Source organism: Prionailurus viverrinus, chromosome B3, assembly GCF_022837055.1.
Source record: "Prionailurus viverrinus isolate Anna chromosome B3, UM_Priviv_1.0, whole genome shotgun sequence".
NCBI lineage: Eukaryota > Metazoa > Chordata > Mammalia > Carnivora > Felidae > Prionailurus > Prionailurus viverrinus.
The window spans coordinates 43,974,679-43,993,341 of NC_062566.1; the positions used below are offsets into that span (position 1 = coordinate 43,974,679).

Here is an 18,663-nt window from a genome sequence, read left to right on the forward strand (position 1 = left end):
ATGATTGTTTTTGCACATGTCTTTGAGTTCACACATGTTTTCATTTTCTACGAGTGGAATTACTGGGTGATAAAGTAAGCATATATTCAGATTGAGTAAATATTGCCAAATAGCTTTCCAAAGAGACTATGCCAATTTACATTCCCACCAGTAGAGGATTAGAATTGCAGTTGTTCCATATCTTGCCAACACTTGGTTGTGCATTTTATAATTATTGTCTTTTCTGGTGAGTGAATAGTGTTATCTCATTCTGTGCATTTCCTTGATGACTAATGATGTAGAGCACCTTCTGTTCATATGCTCATTGAATACTTTCTTAGATATCCTTCATTGTGAAATGCCTGTTTAAGTATTTTAAACACTTTGTGAAAAATTTAAGTATTTTATTGGGTTGTCTATTTTTATTTTTTTAATCCTTTGTTAGATTCTATACCTAAAATTTAAATTCCCAGGAGTGAGTTTGGTTGGCCCAGCCTGGACCACATTCTCATCTTTGTATGGAGTGTGGGAACTTGTGATTAGCAGTCTTCAAGAATTATATAAAGTGGGAGCAATGGAAGTTTTCCAAAGGAAGATCCATTGGACAGTAAAAACCAAATAATATATACTTTACAGTAGTTTTCATTTAAATACTCCTTCTTTTTAAGTGACAGTGTCCTGGAGCCATCATGAACCAGCATTTTCTTTCCTCATTTCAATAGAAATTTTAAGCTATTCTAAAAAGCCCTTTCGTTCTTAGTAATTCTAAAATTCTTGCAATATGATCATCAAATAAGAATCAGGAGTAATTTTGGTTAAATGTTTTATCTTTTCCTCCTTACACCAAATCTTACCTAATACTTTTATATTTCTTATTAAAACCTTATATTAACATTAACATATATAACATAGCATTAACTGTATAGTTAATATTTTTCAGTCACTGTCTCAATTAACATGTTTTAACTACTTCTTTATAATATAAAAAGTAGATTAAATTTATTGTTTAAAGAAATTAATACACTATAGATAAGGCTAAAGTCCCTTTGACCAAATCCCCAAATCCCAGTACCCTACCCTCCAAACATAGCATAACATGTTTGATATGAACAGAGCTACTTGGAGAGTGAACAGTATACATTGTTCCACAGCTTGTTTTCTTTTCCCCTTCAACTCTTTGTCTTATTATTCATAGTGTTGCATACATTTATATTTATGGAAATACAGAGTATCAATACACCATAACTTATTTAAGTAGTCCCTTTAGCGATGTCGTTTAAATTTCACATTATTTCTTATGAACTTTTCACATAAGAGGGAAAATATTTCTATACATAAGAGTGACCAAAAAGCTCTATGTGGAATACAGAGAAAAAAAGATCATTACTTTTATAGTCAGTATTTAAAAACAATTTTTTAAATGTTTATTTATTTTTGAGAGAGAGAGAGAGAGAGACAGAGTTTGAGTGGGGGAGGGACAGAAAGAGAGGGAGACACAGAATCCGAAGCAGGCTCCAGGCTCTGAGCTGTCAGCACAGAGTCCCCCGTGGGGCTTGAACTCATGAACTGTGAGATCATGACCTGAGCCAAAGTTGGACACTTAACCAACTGAGCCACCTAATAGTCAGTATTTTTGTATTTATTCTGCAATAAACACTTTTGTCCTTCAAGACAGTGTCTGTCATTTAAAACATGCCCTCCTATTCCAAAAATTCTATTATTTTATAGGTATTTCCAATTAGAGATGCCAAGTTTGTTTTTGTACTTTGTTCACTAGACAGCTATAGTGTTTTAAACTGAAAAATATCTTCTTTGAAGAAGGAACTTTATTTTTGGCCTCAACAAGAGGCAAGAGAAGGAAGAAGATTTGAAATGCAGCAAACTTATCAGCAAATTGCTTGCAAATTATTTACCTGCACTTGAGTCTCTCCAACCAAAAGTTAAACAAGTCTGTAGGTGGATAAGACCTTTAGTTCAATGTATAAGTGGTTTCCTGCAAAACCCTGAAGCCATTTTATCACTCACCATGTCTTAATAACAAAACTGGGGGTTAATCTATATTTGGTAAGAAAATTTGAAGACAGTTTATTCAACGGTTTAGACATTTGAGGCCATGTGTGACTTACAAGTGACTTCGTTACCTCAGAAATATGGCGTGCAAAGAAAGAAGACAAAATTACACGCACATACATGCACACACACACAAACACACACACCAAATTGCTGATAGGATAATGTTCACTTTTTAAATAAAATTGAGTTTCTAAATGCTTGACAACTTGTCTCCTTGGTCTTATAAGGAGGTAATGTTATTTGTTTATTTATTTTTTTTAATGTTTATTTTATTTTGAGAGAGAAAGAGAGCGCCAACAGGGGAGGGGCAGAGAGAGAGTGAAACACACACAGAATCTGAAGCAGGTTCTGGGCTCTGTGGGGCTTGAACTCACGGACTGTGAGACCATGACCTGAACTGAAGTCAGATGCTTAACTGACTGAGCCACCTAAGCATCCCAAGGTAATGTTATTTTTATTCACACATTTTAATTAATTTCAGATAGTGCAGAAATTCTCATTTGTATTATGTTTACATATTATAAATAAAATAAATTTCTTAAATGTTTAACTCAAATTGACTTTTATAGATAAATTCTCTAATTCAGATTTAAAAAGTTAGAGTAATATAACCAATGAATAAAATGCCTTTTATTTTTCCAGGGAATAATATAAAACATTTTACAATTAGAACTGTTACCTTTCTATCTGTTTAATAATTCAGGTAAATATCATTTTTTTTTAAATTTTTTTTCAACGTTTATTTATTTTTGGGACAGAGAGAGACAGAGCATGAACGGGGGAGGGGCAGAGAGAGAGGGAGACACAGAATCGGAAACAGGCTCCAGGCTCTGAGCCATCAGCCCAGAGCCCGACGCGGGGCTCGAACTCACGGACCGCGAGATCGTGACCTGGCTGAAGTCGGACGCTTAACCGACTGCGCCACCCAGGCGCCCCTATCATTTAAAATCCTAAATGCTACTCATTTCAAGTAAAAGTTCAAGTCATTGTAGAAAGATCATATAGTTGTAGTATTTATTGATATTTTTTCTAAATCCCCTTTTCATTTAATCAAACATAATTTATAACTAAAAGTGAATGTTACTTTTAAGTTTATTTTATATGTGGGAGTGAAAACAAACAACAGCATTTGGTCAAAGTGCACAGCATTCATGGTATAGATATGGCTTCTCTATTGTAGAACTGGATCATGGCAATCAGAAACAACATAAAACCCATAAATATAAACATTGTGTAAGGTAAAAATTTGAGTGTTACATACCCATTTGCCCCATTGCTGGCAAACAACTTTCATTCCTGTTAATTGGCTACTATGTATCCAAAGGTAAGATACACACAGTTCCTGTATTCAAGGAACTCCCACACCAATTCAGGGAGCTCTAGAAGACAATTTGTAAGACAATGTGTTTGGTACTGCAAAAGAGGTATGAATAATTTTTTAAAAGAATGAAAGCTGGGGCGCCTGGGTGGCGCAGTCGGTTAAGCGTCCGACTTCAGCCAGGTCACGATCTCGCGGTCCGTGAGTTCGAGCCCAGACGTCAGGCTCTGGGCTGATGGCTCAGAGCCTGGAGCCTGTTTCCGATTCTGTGTCTCCCTCTCTCTCTGCCCCTCCCCCGTTCATGCTCTGTCTCTCTCTGTCCCAAAAATAAATAAACGTTGAAAAAAAAAAAATTAAAAAAAAAATAAAAGAATGAAAGCTGATTAAAGCTTGAAAATTAAGGTAAGAATAAAGGGTTGTGAAAACAGAGTAACTAAATCTGTATGGGGGAATTGTGAGAGACTTCAGAAGTGATGACATTTGAGCTGGAGCTTAAAAAATGAGTAACTGCCTTGCCAAGAAAGGTGAGGCAGAAGGGCACTGCAGGCAAAAAGCCAGCATGAGCAAATTTAGAGAGTAGTGATTCAGAAAGCTTCCATGGCAGCATGTAAAGAGACCTGTATCTCCTGCAGCTCTCAGGCAGATCCTGCTAAAAACAAGACCCAAGCTTTAATGGTAAAGTCAGCAAAACTACACAGGAGACTGAATACATGACCCCCACATGTTGGTCACACCAAAGTCAGAGTTCTGATGGGGAAAACACCAAACCCTGAAACCTCAGATGAGGACATTTTGTTGGAAGAGCCTGAGAATCTTGAAACCCCATGGTAGTGAGTTGAATAATGGCCACCCAAACATATTAAGTCCTAATCCTTGGAACTTGTAAATGTTATCGTATCTGGAAAAAGGGTCTTTGCAGATGTGATTAAGACTCTTGAGAGAAGGAGATTACTCTGGATTATACAGGTGGGCCCTAAATGTCCTCACAAGCGTTCTTACAAGATAGAGGCCGAGGGAAATAACAGACACACAGAGGATAAGGCAATATGAAGACAGAGAAGAGAGAGGTGTTAGCACCAGCCAAGGAATGCCGACAGCTGCCAGCAGCTGGAAGAGATAAGGAATAGATTCTCTGGAGCCTCCAGAGGAAGTTCAGCCCAGCCAACACCTGGATTTTGGCCTCTGGCCTCCAGATTTGCAAGAAAATAAGTGCATGTCAGTTAAGCCACCCTGTTTGTTGTGGCAGCCCCAAGACATGAGTCCACCCAGATCCCCAGCACTCTCTGGACTGGCAGAAGGAGTTCTTTCATCCTTGCTGGCATTGAGCAGTGTCCCTTACCTAGAAACCCTGCAAAATGTTACATGAGGCAGCGTCTCTCAAGATGAAGCTTGTCTTCTTCAAGATCCTGTCCCATCAATTCCTCCACATAAATAATGGATGCATTTTGGGGTCAGGTAGCAGCACAGGGTAAACAATGAAATATAGTCCCTATTCTGGGAGGAAATACAATACACACCTAAGAATTGGCATGCCCAACAGAAACCAAGAGAGCATAAGCAGGAGTAGAGCTTGAAGAGTTAACTGCGAAGGGCACACCACAAAGCCTGGATAAGAAGAATTGATTAACATGGGGGCATTCTCCCCTGACTCAGGGTTTAAAGTCCTGACAAGGATACCTGGACCCAGTCTTTTTTTTTTTTTAATAGATTTGTTTTAATGTTTATTTACTTTTGAGAGAGAGAGCATGTGAGCAGGGGCAGGGGGCAGAGAGGGAGACAGAGGGTCTGAAGCAGGTCTGCGCAATCAGGATCTGACACAGGGCTCCAACTCACAAACCATGAGATCATGACCTGAGCCAAAGTCAGATGCTTAACTGACTGAGCCACCCAGAAACCCCATGAAACTACATTTATAAGAATGTTAGAGTTCTGGAAAAGCAGAGGGATATGGACATTATTACAATGGTCGGTAAGATGGCTGACCTATGGTGTTATGTTTCTAATAGCTAGATATCAAGATCTGTAACCCAGAATGGAAGTAGGCTAGACTCTTCTTACAAGATCAGAAGTCCTAGTTCCTGAGGTGGGGTAGGGGAATGCTTCTCCTAGGAGACACAGTAAGGGTTCCACTATAACTGAAATTTTGATTATTACTTAGTCATTTTGAGCTTCTCATGCTAGTGGACCCATAATCAAATAAAAGAGTTACTATATTGATAGGAGGCAGAGGGATTAACTCTGATTAGTTAATTAGTTAATGAGGAACTAGTTTTGGGCTATAAACAAAGACAAGAAAAAGTATGTGTGGAACTCAGGGGGTTCACTTGGGCATGTCTTGGTATAGTTGCGTGTCCAATGATAGCCGTAAATGGGCTATTATAGCAACCACATCCCAATGAGGTTAATACAAGTGACGGTTCATATCCCTTGGGGATAAAAATCTGAGTCATCACCAGGCAACAACCCAGACTTATTGAAGTGCTGGCCAAGGGTGGGGGAAATCCAGACTAGGTGGTTTAGGAGAGAGATGATAAATATTAATTAATGCCCTGAGACCAGTTCCTACAGTGGGAGAAGCAGCTTATCCCACTAACCCTTGTGTCAGATTCCTGTTGCACTCTGCCTCATATCCTCTTGCCTAACTTTCATTTCAGTCCTTGCTGCAGCAACCAGCTGTGTAGAGATGTAATCAGACAGCAATCCACTTCCATTGTTTAGCGTATCACGTACTTTCTGCACCTGGGTTTCACTGCCACTGGCATCGCTTGAGATGTCTGAAAGTACTCACCCATTCTGCATACAAGCAAATCTGGAAATAAGAGGCTTAACGGTCCATGAGGCAACCCCTGCCTGCTAGGGGATGGCAACTAGTGCAACATACTCCTTTGCTGGGAGGATAATTCTGGGGTGCATTCTCCATGGCTCTTCTGGGGTCCTTAGTGAGAGAGAGCCCCAAATCAACTCAGCAGTATTGATTCAACTCAGAAACTCAAAGCCATCGCATTGGTTTTACCCTTTTCCTTGTTTTATCTTCTCAGGCCCTCATTCATGTTCCCTATGATCAGTAGTATGTTGGTAATGTTTAATAACTGGCTCTCCAGGGGAAAATAATTACCCTCGTGTGTAGTGTTTGCTCGTTTCTGGGGTGTAAGCACTCATCCTGTGGTTAATTTTAAGCCACCAATATGATATCATGAATCTACAGCGGTATAGAGATGTGCACAATTGGTTCTGGGGAGCTAGCAGAAGCTGAGTCCAGGACACCACCGCTTGACAGCATGTTCAAAAATAAATGACCTGCACACAAACCTTTGCCTTAGAAGACAGAGGGCGGCTCAAGAAAGACAAAGAGTTACCTACTTGTCTGGGCCAAGAATCAGAATGGTGGGTACACTGTGCTGACATTAGACATAGATACAAATAAGATGGAAAAACAAAAACAAAAACAAAAGAAAGCCCTCTGAGGTTGGGGGGAGAATTTCTACTGTTTAACACATTGATGGGTATGGGGTGGGGAGGTGTGAGGGATAAGAATTTGGGGATACTCAGAAGTTTCTAGCCTTTGGCCTGGATAGATAGTAATGCCATTTGCAGAGACAGAGAATATAGGACAATGATGAGTTCAGTCTGGGATCTATTAAGTTTGAGGTTTCTTCATGACATTCAGGCAGACTTAGCTAGTGAGAAATACATGTGTGAAACTTACAAAAGAGCTAAGGGTGTGCCACAGGCACAGTATTATTGTGAAATTCTATTGTTGATAACTACGTATTATCCCTGGAATATCCTGGCTCCCTTCCTCTCCCCACACCCAGGCAGCAGTGAGTGCCTTCTGTATTTATTACCCTCAGGGAGGGCTGTTACTACAGAAATGAAAAGAGAGATGAGTCAATGCTCAGTTTCTAAGTTTCAAAATAGAGCTGTGAATCTCGCAGTAGAGAAAGTTGAGAAAAAGTTTTTTGAGCCTCAAAAGCCTACATTTTGACTACCAAGAGCTAAAGTTGATGTCATTAGGACTGATTTAGGTAGAAGGAAAGATGATGTGAAGCAGCCAGTTTTCCTACCCTGAAGAGAGAGTTAGAGGTGACAAGAATGTATAGATGTGTGTCTCTGAGAAAGAACTCCCTGCCTACATCCTTGCTGCTGAGCTATCAGGAGAAGGCAATTGTAGAATACCTAATAACGGAGGAGCTCTAACAGAAAACGTGGTGTGCCTCACTACTGTCAGGAGGCCTGTTGAGTTGGGAAACTCCAGATAGGCCTCCTGCAGACATAGCCTAGAGGCAGTAGCTGCAGTAGAAATGACAGTATAGTGTGATTTGACAGTGGAGTGGAGTCCAGATGCCAAGATTTCTGTCTCCACAGCAGTAGGGGTGCAGCATGTGGAAGTTTCCACAATGCTAAAAGGTGGAAAACAGAGGGCCACTGAACAAGAAGAGCCCTTAGAGATGGGACAACAATCAGAGAATGGCAGGTAAACTGACAACTGCTATGTATTTCCAATACAGAAGGAGAACAGGAGAAAACCAGACCCCCTCCTCCAATGCCATGACCATACAGAAGCTCCTGGTACTCAGACTCTACTCATAAGACAACGGGGAGAAAAGAAATATCATCATTTGATTAAGTAGAAATCTGAAAAGACTACATTATTATACCTCAAATTTACCATAACTCATTACCATAACTTACCAAAATCTACCACTCTAAAAAATTTAAAGAAAAAAAGATCATCTCAAGAGCTACAGAAGACATTGTTAAATAAAATCCAATGTCCATTTATGACCAATAATCTTACTCTTGAACTAGAAATAGAAGTGAACTTCTTCACCAAAGAAAGGATAGCAAACAAAACAAAAAAAGAAAACAAAAAAAACCAAAACCTTACAGCAAGTAGCATTCCCTTTAAAACCAGAAATATGTCAATTATACCCGTTATCACCATGTCTATCCAAGTATTAGACAGGACACTAAGAAAAAGAAATACAAGAGGATTAGAACGGAAGAAACAATTCAAAGATGTTAATGAATGTCTACAAGAAAGAGAAGTATTTTAGATGAAATGAACTTCAGGAAGTTTGTTGAATCCCAAAATAAGTATAGAAAATTCAGTTGGATTTCTGTACATCAGCAATAAACTGTTAGGATATGTAGTATTTTTAAAAGATACCATCTGTACAATAAAAAGACAATAAAAATATAAACTATGTTGGAATAAATATAGTAAAATATGTGCAAGACCATAGTGGTGAAAATTGTAAAACTTTTTGAGACTTTAAGATCTACTTATTTATTTATTCATTTCTTTATTTTTAAGTAAACTTCATTTTTTTAGAACAGTTTAGGTTTATAACAACATTTGTGAAGATGGTATAGAGAGTGCCTATATACCCTACATTTACTTCCACCTGTTATTAACATCTTACCAATTAATAAATATTAATCCATTGTTATTAACTAAACTTTGCACTTTGTTCTCCTTACTAGTGCCCTTTTTTTTTTTTTTCTGTTCCAGGATCTCACTCAGGATATCACATTATATCACATTTTGTTATCCCGTCTCTTGAGACTCCTTGTGGCTGTGACTTTCGTTGTTTTCGATGGACCTTGACAATTTTGAGGAATACTGATCAGGTGTTTTCAGACCGTCTCTATAGTCAGACTATCTTATGTTTTTCTCCTGATTAGACTGGGGTTATAGATCTTTGGTCTCACAGAGGAAAAGTGCCATGTTCATCACATCATATCAAGGGTACATAGTATCAACATGACTTATCACTATTGATGTTGACCTTGATCACCTGACTGAGGCTGTGTTTGTCAGGTTTCTCCACCCCACCCCCACCCCATTTTCCCTATTGTCCTATTTGGGAGAAAGTCGCTAAGTTTAAGCATAGCCCACAATGTAGCAGTAGGGAGTTATGTTCCCTCTCCTTGAGTATCTACATAAATTATTTGGAATTCTACATAAAACTTGTGTCTTCTCCCCTACTTATTTGATCATTTATTTATATTAGTATAGACTTGTGTATATTTATTTTATGTTTTGGGTATAATTCAACACTACTTTATTTTGTTGCTCAAATTGTTCCAGCTTTGGCCATTGGGAGATCTTAGACATACCCCCATCATTGTGGGCTTCATTTTTTTTTTTCAGCATTTCTTTACTTTCTAGCACTAAAATATGCTTCAGGCTCATCTTGTACCTTTCTTGCCCCAGTACTAGAATCAGCTATTTCTCCAAGGGGCGCTAGCTAGTTCCTTTTATTAAAGACCTTTCTTTATTTTTAACCAGCGTAATTTCATTTTTTAAAATCTGAAACAATCTCAAACTTACAGAAAAGTTGAAAGTATAAAGAAAATTTTTCTTGATCCTTTGAAGAAGATTTTATTGACTTGCTGCCCATGAACTTTCTAATACGTTAGTGTGTACATCTTATAAACAAGGTCGTTTTCATCTACATAAACACAATACAGTCATCAGAATCCGTAGTTAACATGCGTTACAATCACCTCATCCTCAGAAACATTCATGTTTCAGCAAATGCCTCAATAATGTCTTTTATAGCAATAGGGTTCAGTATTATGGGGTGCCATGTCTCTGTGATGGCTGCTTTTATGTATCAACTTGGAGGGTGTTTTTGGAAGAGATTTACATTTAAATTGGTGAACTTTGGGTAAAGCAGATTGCCCTTAATAGTGGGGTGGGCCTCATTCAGTCAATTAAAGGCCTGAATAGAATAAAAAGACTGTTCTCCCCTAAGCAAGCAGGGATTCTCCAGAAGACAACCTTTGAACTTTATCTGCATTATCAGCTCTCCTGCTGCCGGGCCACACTGCACATTTTGGACTTGCCAACCTCCATAACTGCGTGAGCAATTCCCTCTGGTAAATTTCTTTCATATATGTATATCCCATCAATATACACACAATACACCCATTGGTTCTTTCTCTGGAGAACCCTAACACAGTCTCTTTAATCTCTGTCTGCAATAGTTCCTCAGATTTCTTTGACTTCTATGTCCTTGCACTTTTGAAAATTACAGACTGGTTGTTTTACAGTAAATGTCCCTTAATTTGGGTATGTCTGATGCCTTTATCATGATTAGATTCTAGTTAGGCAGGAATAGCACTGAGCTATGCTCTGTTCTCTGCAATGCATTTTAGCAGATTCAAGATTTTGATCTGCCCCATTACTGATCTTCAGTTTGAATACTTATTGTGGTGCTGTTGTTCAGCCCTTCCCCCTATGTAATTAACAAGTATTTTGTGAAAAGATAAATCAAACTCTGTAAATATCCCACTTGTCAAATTCTGAATTTACTCATTTAGTATAATTTACATCAGTATGGATTTACGGTAACAGATTTATTGTTGGATTATAATCTGATGCTATCATAATTTATTTTGGTGCTCAAGTTAGTCTGTTTTTTGGCAGTGGGAGCCTCTTTTTGCTGGCTTCTGTGTCCTTTTGACATGTCTCCATCATTACTTCATTATTTTCTGGCATAATAAGATGTTTCATAAACAAGACTCTATAGCAGCATCATGTGTAATAGTAAAACAAAATGAAACAACAGCAAACAAATGTCAAAAAAAGGGAAGCATTGCCTTTAATTGCTGAAGTGGAAAGTTCAAACTCCCTTTTTTTTTAAGTTTAAAAAAGAGAGAGAGAGAGAGAGAGAGAGAGAGAGAGAGAGAGAGAGAGAGTTGGGGGAGGGACGAGAGAGGGGGAGAGAATTCCAAGCAACTTCTGCATTGTCAGCATGGAGCCCCATGCCCCAGGTGGGGCTTGAACTCATGAACCGTGAGATCATGACCTGAGCTGAAATGAAGCGTAGGATGCTTAACCAACTGAGCCCCCAGGCACCCCTAAAGTTGAAACTTATTAAAATGGCATGAAAGAGAAAATAAAACTTTCTGGGTTTCAATGAGAGAAAACTTTTAGAATTCACTTCATTAAAAAAAAAAAGTATAAACATAAAAGATAATTCTGTCCTTGAATATAATAAACCCTTGGGAAAAGCTTAGTAATCTGATGTTTCATTTATCTCAACTGACACAAAAATTTTTAAGTAATCTCTAGCCCAATGGGGGGCTTGAACTCATGGCCCCAAGATCAAGAATCGCAAGCTCTACCACCTGAGACAGCCAGGTGCTCCTCAACTGATACAAATTTTGAACTATCATTAAGTTTCAGAGACACCATTGTCATTTATCTAATCAATGTACTGCAGGGGTGCCTGGGTGGCTCAGTCAGTTGAACATCCGACTTCAGCTCAGGTCATGATACTATGGTTTGTGAGTTCTAACCCCGCATCAGGCTGTCTGCTGTCAGCACAGAGCCTGCTTCAGATCCTCTTTTCCCCCTCTTTGCCCTTCGCTGCTCATTTTCTCTCTCTCTCAAAAAATAAATAAATACACTTAAAAATTTTTAAATTATAAAAAATAAACAATGTGCTGCAAACATTTGAAACAGCTAAATCATGTAATAAGAGGTGTTTACAAATTAAAAACAAAACACAAAAAAACACGTTACCCCAATGTCTCACAACAGAAGAATGATTGATTAATTGTGGTAGACTCATTCAATGGCATATCACACAGCAGTGAAAACAAGTTAAATACTACAACCATTTGGCATGAATTTATCTCACAAATAGAATGGTAAGAAAAATGGAAGTCTTCTTATGATTCCATTTATATAAAGATCAAAGATGCAAAAAACAAGTCCCCTTACGATTCCATTTATATAAAGATCAAAGAGACGAAAATGAACAATATGTTACTTAGGAATACATACCCATCTGGTAAAACAATTTAAAAAACACAAGAAAACAGGGGCATCTGGGTGGCTCAGTTGGCTAAGCTTCCGACTCTTGATTTCTGCTCTGGTCATGATCTCACCATTTGTGGGTTCGAGCCCTGCATTGGGCTCTGTGCTAACAGTGTGGAACCTGCTTGGAATTTTCTCCCCCACACCCACCTCCCTGTATCTCCCCTGTTCACAGGCTCTCTCTCTCTCTCTCTTTCTCAAAATAAATAAATACACTTTATAAAATAAAATAAAAAATTTTTAAAAACTTTAGGAAAAAAATAAGAAAATTAAAAAAAACCCCAAGAAAACAGTAAACAGAATTCAGAATAGTAGTTATCTCTTGGTAGGGGGAGGAAAGGGGATGGAATAGGAAGGCACAGATGATGCAAAAAAATTGTTGGTAATATTCTTTTTCTTACAGTGGGTGATGAGTGCATTAGTGTTCATTTTTATTCTTCGTACCTTATACATTTTTATAACTTTTTGTATGTACTCAAAATGTAATTTAGAAATTTTTCTACAATTTGAGACACATTGAACACGTTTCCTATGTTGTCTAATATGGCAGTCACCAACCACAAGTAAACATTTTAAATTTAATTGTAAAATTATTCCTTATTTGTCTTAGCCACATTTTAAGTGCTCGACAACCAAGTGAACTGGTGGCTACCATGTTGGTAGTGCAGATACAGATTTCCTTCATAACACAAAGTTTCATTAGACAATACTGGACACAGTGCCTATCTCCAAGAAGAACACCCTTCTAGCACTTGGGTTTTTCTCTCAGGATTGGAGAATGACAAATCCCCAGACTTGGAGAATCCAAGAGCAGAGATGACCTATATCCTAAGTATAGTCTTACATCAAAAGCTTTAAAGAAGTGTCCCTCATCCCCACTGCATGCCAGAGTGTAATGTCAGCAATACTACAGAAGTGATCCAAAGCTTGAATACCCAAAGCAGGCTGGAGACAGGTACCAAGTCTCAGAAGCCACAAAATGATGCAGACGGCCAGCAGCAAATGAGAGAGGTCAGATGCCCTGAAGGGGTTTTCTTCTTTGAGCCTAAAATTCCCTGGCCTGAAGACCAGAAATGGATTGGGAGTGCTGACTTCTCCGTGAATGCCAGAGGGCAAAAATGGTAGCAGAGACTGCTAGTTTCCCTGCCTCCCCCCCCCCCCCCCATCACTGGTCTCCCTTTCCTCCCTAGTGATAGAACCCAAGGTTCCCCAGAACAGTCTGTATTTGCCAGCCTACCCTGTATTTAGATACAGCTATGTGACTCAGTTCTGTTCTATGAGTTTAAGTAAAAGACTCCATAAGCCTTTCTTAAAAAGACAAGCATGAGACCTGAACTCCCATCTTTATCCCTTCATCTGTCTTGTTGCCTGGAACAGGATGTAAGGGTTGGAGCCTGAGGCACTCTCTGGACTAGAGCATAAGGGCCACACCTATAAATGGCAAAGCAGCCAGCTTTACAGTGCCTGAATTTCTGATGCCTGTGTGGAGCAATGTAGCTTTATTTACCCTGGCCTACCTACCTCTGGACTTAAATGGGAGAACAATATAACATCTACCCTTAAATTCTGTTAGTTTGGGTTACTGTTACTAACAGCCAAGTTTTGCTCTAATGGATACAGATGTCTATGATTAGAGACCAGTGGGAAGAAAAATGTTTCCATTAATGCCAGCGGGGAGTGATGAGGGCTCTGCTATGCCCTCCATCCCTGAGATGATGTAGCACCACAGCTGCCGGCTAGAATGTAGAATTAATCTTAACAAAAAGAGGGTTGAGGAAGACCAGTGAACTGATCAGGACTAAGTTTTCTACCACTGGGCAGACAGGAAGCTTAACTATAGGAACTAAGTTCAGTTACAGAAGATTATATAGCACCATTTCTTGCACTACTGAGCTCTGAGTCTGAGATCTCTACGAGGATTGTACCTCACTATGCCAATGGCAATGTATGAGGTTCAGGGAGGGAGTTTAGAATGGAAGGAGAAAAACAGTGAACCTTAAAGATCTCAAAAATCCAGAGTTAGAGAGAGGAGAGGCAGCCAGCAGATATTAAAAGTAAGAAAGAATTAAAGAACTTTCAAACAAGGCTTTTGTATGCTTTAGAGAATAACCAACATTAAAGTATCTTTCATAAGGTTTCCCTTGTTAGATCTGTTATTCAACACCAAAGTCTTCCTGTGATTAGGGAACTATAAAATCCGTCAGACATGACTATAATAAGCATGATTATTCCATAGCACAGGAGGTCCTAGTTCATTGTATTTTTCTCCCTTTTTTCGCTACCTTCCATTGCTGCTACAGGTCAAGGCTTAGTTAAGCAGGTCTAGAGGGTTAAGCCTGGAGGCTGGACGTCATTGGTAGGCTTAAAAGACAGACCATACGACAGGAAATCGCTTATGAATTGGCACAGTGTTTAAAAAATCACAAGGAGAGAATTTCAGATCCTGAGTCCAGGAATGATGAGATCCCTTCAGGCCTCCCCATATGCTGCCACGCTCACGCAGGGCTTTCCCCCACGAGGTCCCAAGGTCCAGCTTCTATTGGAATTGGCAGCCTTTACTAAGAACGCTCTCTGATTTTTGGCTTGTGGTGAAGCTAGGATTAAGCGCTCCTGATCCCAGGCGTCTAGAAAGAGGCAGAGCTGTGGAGCGGATCTGAGTGAGACTTGTTGCTGGGGAAAACCGCAGCTTTGTTTCCCAGGGGAAGGGCTGACGTCCCCAGGCCTCCACGGCTTGCTCCACGCGACGCCTGGCGCTGCACCGCTCTCACAGGCGGGCGCGTTGGCCAACCTCCCGGGGCGGGAGCGGCCGGCGCGCCCCCGCCACGCGTGCCCCCGCCACGCGCACTCCCCACGCCCTGAGCCCCGCCACGCGCGTGCCTCCTACCCGAGCCCCTGACGCACGCTGTCCTCACGGCGCGCGCCCCCAGCCCCACGCCCCCGCAGGCGCGCCGCCGCCGAGGCGCTGCGGGCTTTTTCCCGCCGCGCTTCCTAGTGCCACTAACGCCCACTGGCCGGGGGAGGCGCTGCCGCCGCCGGGGGAGCACCGCCTCCTCTTCCTCCACCTCCTCCCGCCTCCTCCCAGTTCTCCTCCTCCACCTCCTTCTCACTACAGTTCCCACTCCAGGGCGGGGGCAAGCGCGTCCAGTTTGCTGGAGCCGTTCGGAAATGGCAACTTGCGCGGTGGAGGTGTTCGGGCTCCCGGAGGATGAGGTGCGGGGGCCGAGGGGCTGCGGGGCGGGCTTCCCTTCGCGCTGCTCACCAGCCAGACCAGGAGGCGGCGGCGGCGGCCGGAGGGTCGTCTGTCAGCCCCCGCCTCCCCATGCGCGAGCCCCGGGAGCGCGCTGGGCGCCGTGGGGACCTGGGGCGGCCCGGCGCGCGCACGGGGGCGGTGGGGAGTGCTTGCTCTAGCTAGCAGCGTTTTCTTCGCCAGCCTGGAGACTCCACACCCCTCTCCGCCCGGAGCCGCCGCCTTCCTTGTCAGTTTCCTTCAGGAAGTGTAGAGGAGGGGTGCTAGGCAGCGAGCCGCGTGAGTGCGCGGGGGACGCGCATCGCCCCGCCGGCCCCTTCCTGCCACCCCCCGCCGAGGGTGCGTGAGCTCCGGGGGGCGGGGGTGGGGTGGGGTGGGGTGGGGTGGGGTGGGGCGGATTTCCCTGGAGTTCAGCATCCCGGCTGTTGTTTAGCCTTCGCTGGCAGAGGCCCGCTGGACTTAACTTCATGGACTTTGACATGAAGACTTCCAAGGGAATTGTCATTAGCTATTTTGGCTTTTATTTTATTATTATTTATTATTATTATTTTAATCTGAAATCGTTTTTAATCTAACTGGAGACGGCAGTGGGAAAGTAGGCAGATAGATTGTTCTCTTCATGTTTAGCAACAAGTGCCAAGTGTGGAAAGTTCATGCTATATTTCACCAGTCTTCAGTAATATATAAAAAATAAAGCTGTAATGTATACTTTAAAGAACTTCCCACAGCTATCCAGTTTGAAAATTAAGTTCCATGATTTGAGAAGGTAAAGCTGTCCCTTGCGAAATAACTTAATGCTGGTTATACCTTAACACTTACTAAAAATAAGGGCATTTGAAAAGAGTTGTTCCGTTTTAAATGAGATGTGGCTTCCCTGAATTCTTGATTCAAAATGGGAATGGTTGGGAAATGAAAGGCTATATAGTCTAACAGTGACTAGTTCAGTTTGGGGGGAAAATCAGATTTAAGCATTTTTGTTGACTGGCAAGGCTGTCACATGTACCTGTTATCAAGATTGGACCCAATTATCTAAGTACATCACCTTAATTTTATCTTTTGAGAGTGTTGGAATAGTGCCTTCTCTTAGTCACTTGGTATCTTCAAAAGTCTTTTACAAAATGTCTTTTACATTTATCTTGACAGCTCTTTGTACATAAACAGTGGGCAACTTGTTTATGCTGGCAGGTTATCTCAGAGTGTTTTGAGAATGATCATGTGATAGATTAAAATTTAATTTCTCAGTTATTGCCACCAGAAGAGAATCAAAGCAGTGGTGGAAAAATGGTGGCAGCTTGGTAGACCCTCAGAAACAGTAGTCAATGTGTTATGGCTAAAGATGATATTCCGGGTGAGGTCCTTTACCGTTCTGCAGAAGAGATCAGAGGAAAATAATGGAGTGTTGAACCTGTGATAGCTTTCTTCTTATCAGTCAGGTCTTCCTGCTTTGCTACAATAAGCTGTTTAATGCAGATAACGTCAAGCTGATATCCAACCCATTCAGGCTGACCTTGGACTTTCTTTCCTTGTTAATATTCAGAGGTAGGTCCTGATTCCAGATTTCTCATCTCTTTCCCTTCCAGGGAATATTGCCAAAGGTATTGTTCACTGTTTTCTATTTGGTGCAGATTCTGTGTTTTCAGTTACCTGCTTTTCACATCACCCTTCTACCCAGCTGAAATAAGATGAATTATGGCTGTTAGTGGGTGGTCAGTAAGCAATTGGGACTGAAGGCCAGAAACTCCACCCATTGAAATGAGGTTTTCCTGAACTTGCTTCCTGAAGGATTTGTACTTCTGGGAAGTTTCATGGCCTGAGGCCCACTCTGTTTGCCTGATGGGAGTCCATTTGTGAGTCCCAGGACTCAAAGTTCCTTGCAGCTCCCTCTGTCCACTTTGTCCACATTGAGGAAGAGAGTGAGATGGGCAGATAAGAGACATGATGGAGTGCTGTCTTCTGCTTCTCCACTGTGATTTAGATTATTCATCCAACAGACATTTATTAACTGTCTGTTCTGTATCACGAAGTATGCTGGCCACCAGGGACACAGAGAGGAAAAAAAACAGCCCCTGCCTGTTTGTGAGGAGCTCACAGTCTGGTGGGAAAGATAAAAATCACTTGTTTTCTGTTTTCTGGTAGAGGTTGCCATCTCATCACTATTATTTGTCATTTATTTTCTGGTTCATCACAAAGTAAAAGAGGGCTTAGAAGAGCTTCCCCCTCACTGTTTGGTTGTTGTTGGTTTTTTTTGTTTTGTTTTGTTTTTGTTTTTTAGAGGAAAAACTTTGCAGATGTGTTATTTTCTAGAACTCACAGACAGTCTGGTAATAGGCAGCCCTCTGCTGTTGATTAAAAGTAAGGTAGCTTTTCTGTTACCGCAAAAAGTGATGATTGTTTTAAATTTGAAACTGAAACAAGAAGAAAAACGAACAGGCGTGGGATACAAGATGCTTGGAGAATTAGAATTTAACTGATATTTTTAACTGCTGAGTCACACCATAAGAGCATATTAATGATGAAGTAGGCCAAAGTTTAGATCATAATTCCTCTCTATCACTTTTCAGTGAATTTTAGCTATTATTCCACATGTAAATGTCTTTTAGTGAGAGGTGGCCCTGGCTTCGCGTGCAGATTTTGTCATAAAGCATGACAAACTAAGGAAGTAGTGTAATAAAAGGTATACCAGATTTGCTCTGACAGTCTCTTGGCATTAACAGTAGAGGCCAATTCCCACTTTGGTGAGGAGGAGTGTGGTAGCTATGGACACTGGAATTCAACAACCCTTCTACCCTCTTTTCATGGACTTCCCTGTTAGGCAGAGATTAGAAAGCTGGACTCTATGTTTCCCATACTCTCTTGCACTTAGCATTTCTAGAAATGGGTTTTGAAATAGGTTTCCCAGGGGCGCCTGGGTGGCGCAGTCGGTTAAGCGTCCGACTTCAGCCAGGTCACGATCTCGCGGTCCGTGAGTTCGAGCCCCGAGTCGGGCTCTGGGCTGATGGCTCAGAGCCTGGAGCCTGTTTCGGATTCTGTGTCTCCCTCTCTCTCTGCCCCTCCCCCTCCCCCGTTCATGCTCTGTCTCTCTCTGTCCCAAAAATAAATAAACGTTAAAAAAAAAAATGAAATAGGTTTCCCAGTTTGGTGTACTTACTTGAGGTGTGGAAAGTAGAAATGAAGTGGAGTATAAGTTCGTGTTTCTTTGGCTCTTTCTGC

At 41.1% G+C, this 18,663-nt stretch overlaps 1 protein-coding gene across 4 annotated transcripts in view; it reads left to right on the top strand.

Annotated features, from left to right (window-relative positions):
* The first annotated feature begins 15,272 nt into the window (after positions 1–15,272).
* NEDD4 (NEDD4 E3 ubiquitin protein ligase) overlaps positions 15,273–18,663 on the top strand; it is a 139,719-nt gene continuing 136,328 nt past the window's right edge. For 3 of the 4 annotated variants that reach the window (XM_047863621.1, XM_047863620.1, XM_047863623.1), the window contains exon 1: positions 15,273–15,416. In XM_047863621.1, coding sequence (XP_047719577.1) covers positions 15,372–15,416 — 45 coding nt within the window. In that variant the 5' untranslated portion in view covers positions 15,273–15,371. The remainder of the gene's footprint in view (positions 15,417–18,663) is intronic. The other variant, XM_047863624.1, reaches the window with a different exon arrangement.